Genomic DNA, 17,555 nt, shown 5'->3' on the forward strand with positions numbered 1-17,555 from the left:
TTAATAATTATTAAAAGAATCTGTTGGTTCATTATTGATAGCTGGAACATATACCATCAGCATAACACTTTACTCATAGCCTCTTCATTGAGTGTCCATAAACCACACACACAGTATAACACTTTTGTTGAAACTCATGCGGGTATTATTTCGAAGATGCCCCAAAAAGAAATAATGAAAAATGTTGTTACACTGGGACCATTTTACTCTGAATGATACAAATGTGTTGCAACTGATCATGTCCATACAAAAGGTCTTTATGTTCAATGAAAACTTTAGAGGAATTTGATTATTTCTACTGGGAGATGCAAATTTTCATCAATGGTTAAACCCAGAATTACACTGCCAAATGTAAAAACATAAATAAAACAAATGTCACAAGTCAGTGGTTTCATCTTGCAGTTGATGAGGGCATAATATGACTAATACCCATACTTTTTTTTAAAAAAAAATTGTCTGATTTAGAATTTTTTCCATTCCCAAAATCAAAAAGTATGTTTTTGTTAACCCTCACACTTTAATAAATGCAGACAGAAAGAACAATCTGAATAAAACAAACAGGCAGACAGGCACAATGAACAAAACACACAAACACACACACAGAATTACTAACTTTCGCTTAGCTAGCTTAGCTCCTTACCCTCTCCCTTAAAACCCACATCCTTTCGTCTTTCCCTCTCCTTCCCTCTTCCCTGAAGAAGCAACCATCGGTTGTGAAAGCTAGTAATTCTGTGTGTGTGTTTGTGTGTTTTGTTCATTGTGCCTGTCTGCCGGCACTTTCCCGCTTGGTAAGTCTTGGAATCTTTGTTTTTAATATATTTTTCCCATGTGGAAGTTTCTTTCTATTTTATTTACATCATATATATATATATATATATATATATATATATATATATATATATATATATATATATATATATATATATATATATATATATATATAAACAGAAAGAAACTTTGATCGTGTACACCTTCCGGGTTACAGGACTGGAGTAGGTGGTGGTGGGAGGGTGCATAGGACAGGTTTTACACCGGGGGCGGTTGCAAGGGTAGGAGCCAGAGGGTAGGGGAGGTGGTTTGGGGATTTCATAGGGATGAACCAAGAGGTTACGAAGGTTAGGTGGACGGCGGAAAGACACTCTTGGTGGAGTGGGGAGGATTTCATGAAGGATGGATCTCATTTCGGGGCAGGATTTTAGGAAGTCGTATCCCTGCTGGAGAACCGTCTGCCGGCGCTTTCCCGCTTGGTAAGTCTTGGAATCTTTGTTTATATATATATATATATATATCTGTGTGTGTGTGTGTGTGTGTGTGTGTGTGTGTGTGATCTCAGAATCAAATCTCATGCAATTACTTATGTTATTATTATGAAATTTTAAAGGGCAAATAATCAGAGATACAGAAAAAAATTATACAATCATTAGCATTGATATCTTGAAGACAAAATGCTGGACAAAAATGGTAAAAAGCTTCTTAATTACCGAAAATCTTATAGTTTAAAGCAGGGATTGAATTTAATTAATGGTGATCACTTCTAGTGAAACTGAAACTTCATTGTGTTTAGGGTTTGCCCCTCTCACAGGTGAAGTCTCATTTCCTCAACATAAAGGACATGAAAACATAAACAGAAAGGTATCACAATAGTGTATTAAGAAACAGGAAACATAAAATATGGTATTGTGCAAAGTCCAATCCTCATTCCATTTCAACACATGATTGACTTGAATGATCTTTTGAGTACATAAAATGATCATTCAAAAACTATAATGTTTATTTATAACATAGCCGTACTGACCAGTGATACCACATGCAGTCAAGACAAAAGTTTAACAAGCCCACAACAGGGTCACAGTGAACTACTCACGTTTGTTACTCATTCATTCTTCATGATCTATAGATAACAGCACAATGGATTATGCAACAAATCGAACCATACATTAACAAATGTGAAGCAGCTGTTGTAAACTAAATGAATAATGAAATTTTCTGGAAGATCAAAATTGTTGGCCAAACAAGGACTCAAATTTGGGACCTCAACTTTTGCCTTTTGCCAATAATTTTCTTAGTGACTGGGCAGTCTAGGCATAGCTCATGATTCACCTCTACAGCTGTCAGTACCTCTCTTCTACTTTCCAAACTTCACAGAAGCCCTCCTGCATACTTCTGCTGGACTGTCACTTTAGGTAAAAAGTATTTCAGGAAGATGTGGCTTATCCACAGCCAAGTGGCTGTTCCCAGAATGAATACTTCACTCTGCTTTTGTATGCTCACTGTTTTGAAACTGGGTGGCTGTTCTGAAAACTATGTGCCAGCCAGTGGCATTAACAGCAGAGATATTCAGGCATGGCTCATGGTATGCAGGAGAGCCTCTGCAAAGCTTGGAAAACAGCTTGGAAAACATGAGTAATAAGTTTTGGTCTTCCATAAAATCAGTAAATATTTAGTCACTCAGTGATCACACAGGCGCTGAAAAGGAAGATAAAAGAGGGAATACTGAAATACTGAATTTGGTAATCAAAAATGGTTTCACCATAGAAGATCGTAATACAGTCCCTCCATTTAATCAATGGCAGACATTGAGATAACAGTCGTGGAATGGAAAAGCAACAACAATTGCTTAGTAGTGGAAAAGCATCAGTGACAGATGAGATACCTGTAAGATTCTACAAAGATTATGTGAAAGGACTTGGACCCCTTCTAGTAGCAACTTATCATAGTTTCCTGGAGCAACAGAGGGCACCTAGCTCCTGGAATAAAGTGCAGGTCATTTACATTTTCAAGAAAGGTCACAGGACAGATACAAATAATTACAGGGCTATATCATTGACATCAATCTGTTGTAGAATTATATGACATGTCTAATGCTCAAGAATTATGGCATTTTTGGAGAACAAAAATCTTCTCAATAAAAATCAAGATGGACTCTGCATACAGAGATCGTGTGGAACTTGGCTTGTTCTGTTCCTCTGTGAGATTCGGAGCACTATAGCCGAAGCTTCTCATACTGATGGCATGTTTCTTGACTTTAAGCATCCATTTGACACTGCCCCATGTTGCCGTTTAGTAGAATAAATAAATATGAGCATACCGAGTGTTGGACCAGATCTGTGACAAGATTCAAGACTTTGTTGCGGATAGAACTCAACATGTCACTCTTATAGGAACAAAATCAACAGGAACAAAATCATCTGATGTAAAGGCAATTCCTGGAGTACCCCAAGAAAGTGTGATAGGACTGTTGCTGTTTACAATGTATATAAATGATGTAATAGAAAGTTTTGGAAGCTCTTTACGACTGTTCACAGATAATGCGGTTGTCCATAAGAAAGTAGCAATGCTACTAGCAATGTATAAAAGAGCGAAATTACCCACAGAGGGTTGATGAACGCTGCAGGCACTGGCAATTGACTGAATGTAAATAAATGTTAGATATTGCGAAAACACACTGCAGGCACTGGCAATTGACCATGAATGTAAATAAATGTAACATTTTGTGCAAACACACAAAATGAAATCCACTACTCCACAACTATACTACTGATGACAAATTGCTGAAAACATTTCTACTGTCAAATATCTAGGAGTAACTATCCAGAGTGACCATAAGTGGAATGACCAAATACATCTACATCTACATGGATACTCTGTAAATCACATTTAAGTGCCTGCCAGAGGGTTCTTCGAACCACCTTCACAATTCTCTATTATGACAATCTCGCAAAGAGCGCGGAAAGAAGGAACACCTATATCTTTCGGTATGAGCTATAATTCCTCTTATTTTATCATGGTGTTCATTTCTCCCTTTGTAGGTCGGTGTCAACAAAATATTTTCGCATTCGGAGGAGAAAGTTGGTGATTGGACTTTCGTGAGAAGATTCCATCGCAACGAAAAATGCCTTTCTTTTATTGATGTCCATCCCAAATCCTGTATCATTTCTGTGACACTCTCTCTCATAATTCGTGATAATACAAAACGTGCTTCCCTTCTTTGAACTTTTTCGATGTACTCTGTCAGTCCTATCTGGTAAGGACCCCACACAGTGCAGCAGTATTCTAAAAGAGGACGGACAAATGTAGTGAAGGCAGTCTCCTTAGTAAATCTGTTACATTTTCTAAGTGTCCAGCCCATAAAACACAGTCTTTGGTTAGACTTCCCCACAACATTTTCTGTGTTCCTTCCAATTTAAGTTTTTTGTAATTGTAACACCTAGGTCTTTAGTTGAATTTACAGCTTTTAGATTAGACTGATTTATCGTGTAACCGAAGTTTAACAAATTCCTTTTAGCACTCTTGTGGATGATCTCACACTTTTCGTTATTTAGGGTCAACTGCCACTTTTCGCACCATTCATATATCTTTTCTAAATCATTTTGCAATTTGTTTTGATCTTCTGATGACTTTATTAGTCAATAAACAACAGCGTCATCTGCAAACAATCTTAGACAGCTGCTCAGATTGTCTCCCAAATTGTTTATAGAGATAAGGAACAGCAAAGGGCCTATAAAACTACCTTGGGGTATGCCAGAAATCACTTCTGTTTTACTCGATGACTTTCCATCAATTACTACGAACTGTAAACTCTCTGACAAGGAATCACAAATCCAGTCACATAACTGAGACGATATTCCACAAGCACATAATTTCACTACAAGCCGCTTGTATGGTACAGTGTTAAAAGCCTTCTGGAAATCCAGAAATATGGAATCAATCTGAAATCCCTTGTCAGTAGCATTCAACACTTTATGTGATTAAGGTCCTAGTTGTGTTTCACAGGAACAATGTTTTCTAAACCCATGTTGACTGTGCCTCAATAGACAGTTTTCTTCGAGGTAATTCATAATACATAAAACAAAAAGGAAAAGCAGATGCCAGACTTACGTTCATAGGAAGAATCTTAAGGAAATGTAACTCATCCATGAAAGAAGCAGCTTGCAAGGTACTTGTTCAACAGATTCTCAAGTACAGTTTATCAATCTGGGACCCTTATGAGGTAAGACTGTCAGAAGTGATAAAGAAGATCAATTGAAGAGTGGCACATTTCATTAAGGGATCATTTAGTCAGTGCAAGTGTATTACAGAAATGCTCAACAAACTCCAGTGGCAGACTCTACAGGAAAGGTGTTGTACATCATGGAGAGATCTACTTTTGAAATTTTGAGAGAACTTTCCAGGAAGAATGAAACAACATATTACTCCCATCTCACGAAATAACCATGATGAGAAAATTTGAGAAATTAGAGCTAATACAGAAAATTACCGACAACCATTCTTCCCATGTGCCATTCATGAGTGGAACAGGAAAGGGGGGATCAGTTAGTGGTACCAGAAGTACCCTGCACCATACATTGTAAGGTGGCTTGCGGAATGTTGATACATATAGAGATGCCATGTGAATGAAAGATGTAGCTTCAAGAACTGTTCTATTAACCCAACAAAAACATTCTATCCCAGGTCTCTCAAGGGCACTCTCTACCCCATCAGATGCAGGACCACATGTTAGAGCACTCATGTCATCTGTTGCATCTTTTTTACATCCTTTTATGTGAGCATGACCACCTACCAGGTGCCTATATGTCCACTGTCATACTCAGCCAGGAGCAAATTTGACTACTCAATGGCAGAGCATCCCACTAAGCACAATATATTCAGCTTTCATGGCTACTTCACAATCCATTCCATTTGGATCCTTTAACTCAATACTAGCTACTGTAAATTGTATAGATGCGAACTATCCTTACAACACACACTTCAGCCCCACAATCCCTTCATCCTCAAGCAACATTAGCTGCTGTTCCACAGCCTCCTTCACCCCTACTGACATACTTTCACCTCCCCTAATCTTCCACATCACATTAGCCCAATCCTTCAATTTTTAATCTTCATCCACCCGGTTCTTTCCATGTTCCCCATCTTTCTCTGGTCTATACTGTTTTTCCCTAAATGACATCTCCTATACCAAAGTTACCAAGTGAAACTTCCTCTGCCCACACCAGGGAAAGTTCACTGGTGCTAGAGGTGCCTTCCCCTACTGCCTCTTCTTCTCTCAGCTGTCAATCTTGTTACTTTCCCTTCCCATACCCCTGCCAATTTGTTTCTCTCATCTCTCCAACATAATCCCTCATCCCAGTTGGGTTTCAGCACTAGGACAATGCAGCTGTATACCTCTCTCTCTCTCTCTCTCTCTCTCTCTCTCTCTCTCTCTCTCTCTCTCTCTCTCTGTGTGTGTGTGTGTGTGTGTGTGTGTGTGTTTGTGTGTGTGTGTGTACAATGTTTTTTTATATGTTGGCAAACACCCATACTGAGCATGAGAGAATAAATTGAGCTGACTACAAACTGTTTCTAAATGTCAGTCTCTACAATACTATTGCCACCTCTTTTCTTCTTTATTTTTCATCTCATAGCTGCTTTTATCCAGTGTACAGAAATCTAATTACCTGAAAAGACTTCCAATACACAAGTCACGCACTTTTTTCACTCTCTTGGAATTTGTATGTATGTAATTCCATAGTTGCTATGTTTTACACATTAATAATTAGTTGATTACATAATAATAATTAGTTATTTATACTAGATCACAAGAGAAGTTTGGTAATGTGGAACTCACAGTGCGAATTTCGCTGTAGTGGCTGTTGCTGAGTGTGAACGGGCAGTGGAGATGGTCCAGGTGAGGACGGTGGTGTTGGCAAAGACGAGATACTCATGATATTGAGATTGTGTAGCCAGTTGAGGCTGGTAAGATCGACATCACTCCCAGCATGGCCTCCTTCCGTAAATTCCGAGCTCATTTTGCCAAAATTGTTACATTACTGCAAATAGAAAAAGAAATGTTTTCATGAGTGCACCACTGCAATTTTAAAGTGGCAGCTTGTAAAATCTAAAAAGACTTCACAGTGATAACTTTAAATTTCCAGTTTAAATAGTCACTAAATACTTCTATAATAGTAGTGACTCATACTTAGTTGAAAGTGCATGCTCCCCCCCCCCCCTCCCCCGCCGAGCATGCACGCACACTCACACACACACACACACACACACACACACACACACACACACACACACACACACACACAATTGTCATGCATAATTCCTCCCTTGTCAGTATAGGTGATTATTGTTTATAACTCTTGCTATACATGCTTCACTCTACTAGTACTAGCTGCTATCATGCATATACAGGTGAAGCAGCAGAGATTACTTTATAATTGTGACAGTGAAGTCACATAAGCACACAACAAAGACTTCAGTACATATTACTTCTCATTTCAACACTTTATTTATTAACAGGATAAAGAGTGTAGAGCAATATGTTCTTTGCTATGAGGTATCATAAAGTTAACTTTATAACACTTACACTATGTGATCAAAAGTATCCGGACACCTGGTTCAAACTACTTACAAGTTCTTGGTGCCCTCCACCGGTAATGCTGGAATTCAATATGGTGTTGGCCCACCCTTAGCCTTGATGACAGCTCCCACTCTCGCAGGCATACATTCAGTCAGGTACTGGAAGGTTTCTTGGGAAATGGAAGCCTATTCTTCACAGAGTGCTGCACGGAGGAGAGGTATCAATGTCGGTTGGTGAGGCCTGGCACAAAGTCAGCGGTCCAAAATATCCCAAAGGTGTTCTATAGGATTCAGGTCAAGACTCTGTGCAGGCCAGTCCATTACAGGGATGTTATTGTCGTATAACCACTCCGCCACAAGCTGTGCAACAGGTGCTTGACCGTATTGAAAAATACAATTGCCATCCCGGAATTGCTCTTCAACAGTGGGAAGCAACAAGGTGCTTAAAACATCAATGGAGACCTGTGCTGCAATAGTGCCACACAAAACAGCAAGGGGTGCAAGCCCCCTCCACGTAAAACACAACCATACCATAACATCACTGCCTCCAAGTTTTACTGTTGCCACTACACTCACCGGCAGATTACATTCATCGGGTATTCGCCGTATCCACACCCTGCCATCGGATCAGAGTACCATGATTTGTCATTCCAAATAACATTTTTCCACTGTTCAGTCATCCAATGTTCATGCTCCTTACACCAAGTGAGGTGGCATTTGGCATTTACCAGCATGTTGTATGGATTATGAGCAGCCTCTTGACCGTGAAATCCAAGTTTTCTTACCTCCCGCCTAACTGTCATAGTACTTGCAGTGGTTCCTGATACAGTTTGGAATTCTTGTGTGATGGTCTGCATAGATGTCTGCCTATGACACATTATGAGCCTCTTCAACAATCAGGAGTCTATGTCAATCAACAGACACTGTCACCCTCTACACTTTTGTGCTGTACATGTCCCTTCTCGCTTCCACTTCACTAACACATCAAAAACAGTGGACCTAGGGATGTTTAGAAGTGTGGAAATCTTGCGTTCAGACGTATGTCCCTTCATATTTGCACTTCACTATCACATTGGAAACAGTGCGCCTAGGGATATTTAGGAGTGTGGAAATCTCAAATACAGACATATGACACAAGTGACACCCAATCACCTGACCATGTTCGAAGTCTGTGAGTTCTGCAGAGTGCCTCATTTTGCTCTCTCATGATGGCTAATAACTACTGAGGTTGCTGATATGGAGTACCTGGCAGCAGGTGGCAGCACAATGCACCTAATATGATAAACGTATGTTTTTGGGGGTGTCCTGATACTTTTGATCACATTGCATATATTCTATCATCAGACAACAAACACATAAATCAGCAAAGAGTAACATTGATAACAGGACAGTATTTGCTTGTTTTAGTGAATTTAGTCAATGCTTAGTGTCATTGACAGTGATTTGCAGGATTTATGGAGTTGAGGCTGACATTTATGCTTCAGTTAAGTTCCTCAGAGAGAGATGAACTGTTATTCGGAAATTATGACAGGGTATTGATAAAAAGTACCTACAAGTGACATACTGCCAGGCTTCTATTTTAGTCCTAACTGCTTAAGTAATTCCTGTCTTTTCACTCTCTCAATACAGAGAAATCTTCAGAAAATATAAAATATTAACCATCTACCCTATGTATGTCCTTCAGGCAATAATGTTTATGAAACAAATTCCAGAATATAATGTAACAAACATAATGTAAATAGGTACAATACATGTGGAAGGGGGAACTTCCACAGAACAGCAAAAGGGAGAGAGAGAGAGAGAGAGAGAGAGAGAGAGAGAGAGAGAGAGAGAGAGAAGAGAGAAGAGAGAGGGGGGGGGGGGGGGGGCTGCAGACCGTAGGAAAAAAAAAAAAAAGGCTGCAGACCATAGGCCACATACAATAGGAACAATCTTTTGTAACAGATTACCATTGCCATTGCTTTTTCTCGTGTACTCGTGTACATTAATGATCTCTCATCAGTTACACTGCCAGAAGCAGAGTTCGTTTTGTTTGCAGATGACACAAGTATTGCAATAAATAGGTATGTCGAGTGTAGTTCTAGAAAGATCAGCTAATGATATTTTCATGGATATTAATAAATGGTTTAAAGCCAACTCACTGACATTAAACTTCGAAAAGACTCACTATATGCAATTCAGAACCTGTAAGAGGTTTCCACCCAGCATATGCATAAAGTACGAAGAAGAGCAGATAGAAGAGGTTGACAGTCTTAAATTCCTGTGATTACAACTTGATAATAAATTCAGTTGGGAAGAGCACACCACAGAACTGCAGAAACGCCTTAACAAATCTGTATTTGCAATTCGAGTGTTAGCAGACATAGGCGACATAAAAGTGAAAAATCTTGCATACTTTGCCTACTTTCATTCCATAATGTCATATGGTATAATATTTTGGGGTAACTCTTCAAGTCAAACAAAAGTTTTCAGAGTCCAAAAGCGTGTAATACGTATTATTTGTGGAGTAAACTCACGGACGTCTTGTAGAAACCTCTTCAAAGAACTGGATATACTAACTACTGCCTCCTTAATGAAATTTGTCCTAAATAATATATCTCTTTTTCCAACAAACAGCTCAGTTCATACATACAATACCAGGAACAAAAATGATCTGCATAAGGACTTAAAAGCACTTACTTTAGTTCAAAAAGGGGTCCACTACTCAGGAACTCTCATCTTCAATAATTTGTCAGCAAACATAAAAAATTTAAATACAAATAAAGATCAGTTTAAAAGGAGCCTGAAAGACATACTAGTGGCCAACTCCTTCTACTCCATTGACAAATTTTTTAATAGAAACAAATGATGTGTTGTATATATTCACACTATTAGTATTGTTATTTCAGCTTAAAAAAAAAAAAGTGACATGTTCCACATCCACAAGGATCTCCTCAACATGGATCAAAGGAACGAAAAACTAATCTAATCTAACCATCTGATCTCAAGACAGCTAATTTAAATACCTTACAGAATAAACTTAAAGATTTATTAATAAAGAAAAGCTGTTATTCAGTAGAAGATTTCAAACTGTAATATCCTTTTCTAAAACAGTGTACACAGAACAAGATTTTCTTTGCAACAAAAAATGGTAATTTCTGATCTTTGTTTCAACTTGCAATGTCTCACTGTAAAACAGTGTATGTAGCACAAGTTTGTTTTTTCATCAAAAAATGATGATTTCTCACCTTCACTATTTATATCAATGTGTGCACTTATGTACCGGGTGATCAAAAAGTCAGTATAAAATTGAAAACTGAATAAATCGCGGAATAATGTAGATAGAGAGGTACAAATTGACACACATGCTTGGAATGACATGGGGTTTTATTAGAACCGAAAAAATACAAACATTCAAAAAATGTCTAACAGATGGCGCTTCATTTGATCAGAATAGCAATAATTAGCATAACAAAGTAAGACAAAGCAAAGATGATGTTCTTTACAGGAAATGCTCAATATGTCCACCATCATTCCTCAACAATAGCTGTAGTCGAGGAATAAAGTTGTGATCAGCACTGTAAAGCATGTCCGGAGTTATGGTGAGGCAATGGCATCGGATGTTTTCTTTCAGCATCCCTAGAGATGTCGGTCGATCACGACACACTTGCGACTTCAGGTAACCCCAAAGCCAATAATCACACGAACTGAGGTCTGGGGACCTGGGAGGCCAAGCACGACGAAAGTGGCGGCTGAGCGCATGATCATCACCAAATGACACACGCAAGAAATCTTTCACGCTTTCTAGCAATACTTTGTTTTATTTTTGGTTCTAATAAAACCCCATGTCATTCCAAGCATGTGTGTCAATTTTTACCTCCCTATTTACATTATTCTGTGGTTTACTAAGTTTTCAAATTTATACTGACTTTTGGTCACCCGGTATGTTAACCAAAATTTTGTATATGTGAACTAAAATGTATGACAATTCTGAAAACTGATTGTTGTATGGATAGCAAACAAACAAATAAACTACAATGAATTCCACTTCTAAACTAGTTCTTTATGATGTATTTTATTTGACGTATTTTATTTTACTTTTAATTTTTCTTGAAGGAAAAGCTTAAAGTAATGTTTTTCTAATATCATTTAATAAATAAATAGATATCTGTACCATACAAGTCTGAATTTAACCTATGGTGGGAAGGTCAGGTACACAGAGTGCCCAAATCAATCTCTTCCATTCATGTTCTTCCATGGATGGTGTATGGGATAAAAAATTGTTGGCATGTCTCTTTATATGGCAAAATTTCTCTAATTTTACCTTAATGACTATTACACTATTGCATATTGGAGAAGGTAGTATATTTATTCACTAATAATGGAATGTAGGCTAGTGTAGTTTTGAGATAAAAGCTTTATGTAATGCAAAACTTATTTGTTGTAACATCTCTCTTTGAAGTTTGTTAGACATTTCTGTGACACTCTCACATCAAATTAACAACCCCTTGAAAAATTGGACAACTCTTCTTTGATTCTCTATTCTGTTAAATCAAATTGGTAACTGTTCCAGACCAATGAAGAACACCCAAGCAAGAGGATAATAAAGATTTCGTATGCTACGTCTTTTGTGGTTGAATGGTATTTGAATAGGTTTCTTCAAATTAATCTGGGTCTTATCATGTGTCTATCCCATGATTAGGTTTATGGAGTGCCAACATGATTCACCTTGAACTACTCTCAACTGATACTTCTAGACATTTGACATTTGTCATTGATTACTGGCATTGTAATGAAATATTGGGCCTCTTTGTGTGTTTGTGTAGATTACATAATATTCATGCACAATGTGTATCAGCTGCATTTTGTAACTGTTTTCTAGCCACATTATTTTCTATATAACTATCATCTCAGAGAGCTAAAATTATCTTCTGACACATTATTCACACATAATATGAATGATACTGGTCCTATCACACACACTGCTTTCACTTCTGATGATATCTCCCCATTAAGTACAAACCCTGGAATCTAGGAGGTCTTCTGTACAACTGCAAATTGTCCTGATATTCTGTAAATAGATCTTGTAATCCCACTGGACATATTGATTGATCATTCAATATAATTACATGTATGTTTGGTTGGTCACTAGTCTAGCTTAAATATGCTGAAGTTATACCTCTCCACAAGAAAGGGGACAAATAAATGCCATCAAATTACTGATCGATCTAACTTTTGCCAGCTTTTTCAAAAATCTTTGAAAAGGTTATGTTCAAGTATCTACTTAAGCACCTTAGTGGAAATAATATACTGTCAAAGTCACAGCTTGGGTTTCTTAAGGGTTCTGATATTGAGAAGGCACTTTACACTTACAGTGAAAATGTCCTTAATTCATTAGACAACAAATTAGAGGCAACTGGCAAATTCTGTGACTGGTCAAAGGCTTTTGACTGTGTGAATCACAGCATTCTTTTAAGTGAATTAAAATATTATGGCATCACTGGTATTGCAGCATAGTGGTTTCAATCATATCTTACTAATAGAAAACAAAGGGTGTCATTATGTAGCACTTCAGCAGTAGGCAATCAGACATCATCTGACTGGGAAGAAATGTACTAAATGCTATCTGGTACACTTACTTATGAAGATCTTGTAGTACTTTGCTATTTTTCCAGACATTGATGTGGACTATGTTATGCTCTGTTGTCATGTACCATCAAATCTGTTCCTAAAGCACTGCTGTCTCTGTTCTCCATCAGACTGCACATTGTGCCTTCTTTGAGGAAACTGATGGTACGTGTATATAACAAGAGTATTTCCCAGTTGGACACACTTACAATGTTCTTCAGCACTAACAGTTCAGCAGGTAAATCTATAGACTGTTTTAATTTTGAAGAGTACTACCTCCAGAAGTCTTTGTTTCTTCGTAGTTAAAGAAGGCTCAGGATCTATTATATTCTGTGATTCATTTGTACTTAATAGGTGTTCTGTAAAATCTGTGTTGTGGAAGAAGCAGACTTAAAACAGCAATGATGTAGATTGTTTGGAGCCACAATCCTCACTATGCTGGAATAACAATTTTCAGGCCACTTTGCTGAGTGTTATAAACAATATGGAAAAGCAGTTTTTCATGCTCTGAAAACAACAGCTTGATCGGAGCATGAGTCCATACAGAAGCTGTCGGATCCAGCACACTTACAATCATTTTGGCAGTCTGGCTTTCTGGCCATTTAATGAAGCTCAGGACATCTGGGAAGTAAACTAAAGTCATTTAGCACTTCACTTCCAGGCAAATGACATAAAATGCCCCAAAAGACAGTAAGCATTTCTATTATTTACAAATCCATAGCTCTACTATCTTGTGCAAAAATTTAGTCCTTTGCCTAATTCTTCAGTGCTGCCCTTGAACACTAGTAACTCACTTGGAGTAGAAAATGCAAAGTCATGTGATCTTGTGGAAAACTGAATACAGTATCATTAACACCTGACTTGGTGACCACACTGGCACAGACAATGAAGTGCGTGTTCAAGCATTAAGACAATCAAATCATTCTTTAATTGAAGTTTTGTGGATAGCTGGGGCTTCTGACATTTCACAAGGAGCTCTGGCTAATTTTTCCACAGGAAATAACTGTTATCTTGTGCGACTGGATTCGTGATTTCCTGTCAGGAAGGTCGCAGTTCGTAGTAATAGACGGCAAATCATCGAGTAAAACTGAAGTGATATCAGGTGTTCCCCAGGGAAGCGTCCTGGGACCTCTACTGTTCCTGATCTATATAAATGACCTGGGTGACAATCTGAGCAGTTCTCTTAGGTTGTTCGCAGATGATGCTGTAATTTACCGTCTAGTAAGGTCATCCGAAGACCAGTATCAGCTGCAAAGCGATTTAGAAAAGATTGCTGTATGGTGTGTCAGGTGGCAGTTGACGCTAAATAACGAAAAGTGTGAGATGATCCACATGAGTTCCAAAAGAAATCCGTTGGAATTCGATTACTCGATAAATAGTACAATTCTCAAGGCTGTCAACTCAACTAAGTACCTGGGTGTTAAAATTACAAACAACTTCAGTTGGAAGGACCACATAGACAATATTGTGGGGAAGGCGAGCCAAAGGTTGCGTTTCATTGGCAGGACACTTAGAAGATGCAACAAGTCCACTAAAGAGACAGCTTACACTACACTCGTTCGTCCTCTGTTAGAATATTGCTGCGCGGTGTGGGATCCTTACCAGGTGGGATTGACGGAGGACATCGAGAGGGTGCAAAGAAGGGCAGCTCGTTTTGTATTATCGCGTTATAGGGGAGAGAGTGTGGCAGATATGATACACGAGTTGGGATGGAAGTCATTACAGCATAGACGTTTTACGTCGCGGCGAGACCTTTTTACGAAATTTCAGTCACCAACTTTCTCTTCTGAATGCGAAAATATTTTGTTGAGCCCAACCTACATAGGTAGGAATGATCATCAAAATAAAATAAGAGAAATCAGAGCTCGAACAGAAAGGTTTACGTGTTCGTTTTTCCCGCTCGCTGTTCGGGAGTGGAATAGTAGAGAGATAGTATGATTGTGGTTCGATGAACCCTCTGCCAAGCACTTAAATGTGAATTGCAGAGTAGTCATGTAGATGTAGATGTATCTTGATCAGCAAGTGCATCATGGCCTAGTACATCTGATGGTGTACAATAATTACAAAAACATTGCACAGTCCAGGATGAAATGGAGTTGTTCCTGCTCGATCTATGGTGTGTGCACTACCCAGAAACAAACGAGAACATTTTCCCACCCAACTGTTCACCCCCCCCCCCCTCTTCATCCCCACCCTTTAACCTTGTACACATTCACTCATGTCAGTTTCCAGTTCTAAGAGTGATATGCACTGTATACAAGTACTGCACTCGGGGGACCCTCTCTGCTTGGGGCCCCTCTAGGCAGCTTGTGTCACTCAGGTCTTATAGGATCCTTGGCCCTACCAGGCCAAATTTTGTGTAAACTAACTTGGAAAAATTGTATTTTTTTGCAATTTTCACATTAAAAACCTATAACGAAACATTTAAGGTTACTTACCAGTAATTAAATATATAACATTTTACTGTACAATCGTATGATTTAGTAAATTGATGAAATTAAAAAAAAAACGAAAACGTATTAATTTTAACATGCTTTACCAACATTAATGCGACCAATTATATTCATAAAAAACAACTTAATGCCCATACCCATTAAAAATCAATATTTCAGTTTTAAAATAACATATTGTAATATAAGATATTGATAGTAATATAGCTGTTGCGACAAAAAAACTTTTATGAAAATACATTTGTATGACTTTTGAATGACCCTCTACGACGTGTACCATGGTCGTGTGATTTAGCTATGCCACCAATCAACAAGTGGGGTCCACACTGACCCCGACAGGAAACTGTCTGTCAGACATTATGGATCACAAGACAATATTCCAGCATGCTGGAAGTTTGTACAAGACATCTTGTTCATTTTCTGCAATATCTCGTTAACGACTGAAGTTATCAGCAAAAATGCTTTTCTCTGGAGAACTCAGCAATCTGAAACTGGCGTCTGGAAGTCAAAGATTTTATGGGTCCTGGTTAGAGCGACATTTGGTGTGGAAGAAATACCTTTTACGCGATATCAAACCAATTTCAAACTTTACGATGTTAAGAGAGCGCCCATGTCGCAGTATTAGCGTATGATGAAAAGTAATTTTTATGTGAAAACTAATACTTTTTAAGTAAAACAAAGGTTATTAAAATGCTAAAGCTTTATTCTTCATGTATACATATTTATTTCTCAACATAGTCACCCTGACGACGAATATATTCCTCCCACAGACCAGTTTGTTGATACCTTCGCCGACCGGACTGGCCGAGCGGTTCTAGGCGCTACAGTCCGGAACCGCGCGACTGCTACGGTTGCAGATTCGAATCCTGCCTCGGGCATGGATGTGTGTGATGTCCTTAGGTTGGTTAGGTTTAAGTAGTTCTAAGTTCTAGGGGACTGATGACCACGGCAGGGAAGTCCCATAGTGCTAAGAGCCAATTTCTTTGTTGATGCCTTCACTGTAGAATTTTTGACTTTGTTGACGAGGCCTCCTCACCCCCGATTACGCCGCTTCACAATTATCAGATAATAGCCCTCGAAGATGTTACTTAAGTTTTGGAAACATGAAAATCGGATGAGGCCAAGTTAGGACATAGAGGGCGATCGGTGATAGTGAACCCAAGGCGACGGATGATTGCAGACGGTGTAGCGCACGTGTGTGGTCTGGTATTGTCATGCGAATAACATTTATTAATAACGTGACACACACAACTACCACAATCTCCACTTATCGCTGCCTTGTATACTCAACAACACGGTTTTGTTTTGCTTGTCTAGGGCACTTGGAACTCCTAACATATATTACTAACACCGGATGACTTGTCACTGGAAGACTTTTATTCAAGATATTAGATATACTTTTTCTTGAGGTGCTGAGTAAAGTAGAACTTTCTGTAGACGTGGATGAATGGCCAAATAGATTACCAATGACGTCATGAATGAAATGTTCATCAGAGCGTAGAAAACGAAGAGCATCCACACTGCCTTTGGAGCTACTAAAGAAAATGATTCGTGGTTTTTGGTTCTTCTGATACTTAGCTGCATGGTGCATAAAGGAAACCAAAGTTATAGCTTTATTCCTTTTAGGCACATGTGATACTGTTGTTATGTTTTCAAGAAAACCAAACACGAAGTAAGGTACCTTTCTCGTTGCTTAAGGTAGAAATTCTTTTGGAATTTCACGTATGTTTCTCTTGTGCCTTCCTACATAAGTTAGATTACTCTTTTGTAGCTCTTTCACTAGGGTGATGGCCATAAACCAGTTATCGTTAGTGATGTTACGATGAGATCCTGCAAGAGGCTTGCAAAACCTGAGTTCACAGTGTTAGCGCATACATACAAAGGTTATTAGAAATGAGTGTGGTTAAAACGTACAAAATGCGATAATAGAAATTAAAAAATACGAGATAAAATGGCACTCACTCCCTCTCAGTCTCACCCGTACAATTACACTAGCTCAGACTATGTAAAAAAGGGTAAAAACGGTGAGCTGCTCTGAAACTGTCGATTAAAACACGAATAAAATGAGAAAACTAAAATAGATTCACATGTGTATGCGACTGACTGATCACTTACAAAAAACGTGGATGAACCAAGCACCCTGAAAACACATTA

The 17,555-nt window shown here is 38.4% G+C and overlaps 1 protein-coding gene across 1 annotated transcript in view; it reads right to left on the reverse strand.

The window, feature by feature from the left end:
- The window catches only part of LOC126330655 (forkhead box protein J1.2-like), a 251,578-nt gene that overhangs the window by 62,592 nt on the left and 171,431 nt on the right, over positions 1-17,555 (reverse strand). Inside the window, exon 2 of the mRNA XM_049996383.1 lies at positions 6,605-6,806. Coding sequence (XP_049852340.1) covers positions 6,605-6,785 — 181 coding nt within the window. The 5' untranslated portion in view covers positions 6,786-6,806. The remainder of the gene's footprint in view (positions 1-6,604; positions 6,807-17,555) is intronic.

This window comes from Schistocerca gregaria, chromosome 2, assembly GCF_023897955.1.
Source record: "Schistocerca gregaria isolate iqSchGreg1 chromosome 2, iqSchGreg1.2, whole genome shotgun sequence".
NCBI classification, from domain to species: Eukaryota; Metazoa; Arthropoda; class Insecta; order Orthoptera; family Acrididae; genus Schistocerca; species Schistocerca gregaria.